A 1,697-nucleotide genomic window follows, 5' to 3' on the forward strand; every position below is an offset into this window, starting at 1 on the left:
TGCTCCTAGCACAAAATCAAGACATAAGGATATTAATAATAAAATATTATGTGAAAAAATGCATGTACAGACTACGAGGCAGCAATCAGCATCTTACTATTTGTTAAGGCAAAACTGCAAGTCTTCTGGAAAAGCTTTATTCCAAACTATTACATAATATACTTAAAGTATTGTTTTATATTAATAAAAAGCTTTTAAAATCCTTTTGTGCCCTTCAAATTCTCCTAAAGTGCTCTGAATTAAGCCCACATTTATGCTGGAGTCAAGGTTTGTATTAATCCAGCAAGTGTTTTGTTCAATGTTTTGAGTTGCCAACTACTCCAAGCAATACTAACAAAGCTAATAAAAAACCACAACTTGTAGTGGTACATTTCTCTCTATATCATGTAAACATATCAACCTTATAAAAACTAATCTGATACATGAGTGAAGCAAGATAAATATATTTATTTTATAAAATATAAGAGTTAGGAAATAATTTTCAAAATATATTTATTGGCCATGTATATTGTATTTGAAGCAAGCAACACTAAGAAAGTTAAACCTTTCTCAAACTGTCTTTTGGCTATTGACAAGAATTCAGTTGTCACTTTCAAATAAGACCTGCTAACACAATAATTATACAACAAATACACCATCAGAAAACACAACACTAGATTCAGGGAAACTGTCTACTATGTAAATGATGAGGGTTTAAAGGGTCTCTTACCTCGGGTTTGGAGTGCTTCCTGCTGGATAGGGAGATATGCCACCTGGAATGCCCGGCACATAGGAAGCTAAATAAAATAATGATTTTGTATATTTTTACTTTTAAGAAGTTTAATATGTATTAAGATCACACTAGTGAGATGTGCTGATGCTGCAGTTAGATGCTTTTCAAAATATTATTGAACAGTGAAACCGTATAATGCAATGAAATAAGAGTAAGAGAAGTCATTCTATGGCCAGAACCCCTCAGTAATGTGTACCCTGCATCCTCTAATGCCACCACTTCTCACAGCACTCCCAGATGTTTCCCATACTCTTGTGCAGCTTGGCAAGAGGATTCTATGCAGATGTTTGTTGTGAGCCATCCCCATCCAGGATCGTTGGCTGGGAATGGGCTGAACTTTGGTCATCTGTTGGTAAGCAGTTTCACTGTATCACTCATTTGTATATTTTGGTATATTACTATTATTTTCAATTTTTGTTGTAGTTTAGTTACTAAATTGTCCTTATCTCAACCCATGAGTCTCTTTTCCCTTTACCTCTTTAATTCTCTTCCCCATCCCGGGGAGTGAGGAGGGTAAGCAAGTGGTGGTTGTTGTGGTGTTTTGCTGCCAGCCAGGGTCAAAACTACAACACCACTGAAATTACTTCAGCCATGCTACCGCCCAGCAACTAGAAGAATAGTCAAGTTGTGTTTCAAACTGATGATCCTTCCCTGGAGCACAATACAGGTCACAGTCTCTACTAAAACTATACTTGTGCTGACACCTGCTGCTCTTGGAAAATCAGAACAGTAGAAGTATCCAGTGCTCTTACAGGTAGGCTACCTAAAAAGCTAAAAAGTCCCAAACACCTTTAGCCAACTATCTCTAATGGTCCCATTTATGTTTGCTACCCCTTTTCTCACGTGGTAAGAACTTAACACCTTGTTAGAAAGTTTCTGCTGGAAACTTCCACTTCTGGTGGAAGCAAGGACAGGTAGCCTGGGG

General features: G+C 37.1%; 1 protein-coding gene across 1 annotated transcript in view; it reads right to left on the reverse strand.

Annotated features, from left to right (window-relative positions):
• TSG101 (tumor susceptibility 101) overlaps positions 1-776 on the reverse strand; it is a gene marked incomplete at its 5' end in the record, with an annotated part of 11,102 nt that extends 10,326 nt beyond the window's left edge. Inside the window, one exon of the mRNA XM_010085435.1 lies at positions 710-776. Within this exon, the coding sequence (XP_010083737.1) occupies positions 710-776 (67 nt within the window). The remainder of the gene's footprint in view (positions 1-709) is intronic.
• Between the last annotated feature and the right edge of the window lie 921 nt (positions 777-1,697).

This window comes from Pterocles gutturalis, unplaced genomic scaffold, assembly GCF_000699245.1.
Source record: "Pterocles gutturalis isolate BGI_N339 unplaced genomic scaffold, ASM69924v1 scaffold5125, whole genome shotgun sequence".
NCBI classification, from domain to species: domain Eukaryota; kingdom Metazoa; phylum Chordata; class Aves; order Pterocliformes; family Pteroclidae; genus Pterocles; species Pterocles gutturalis.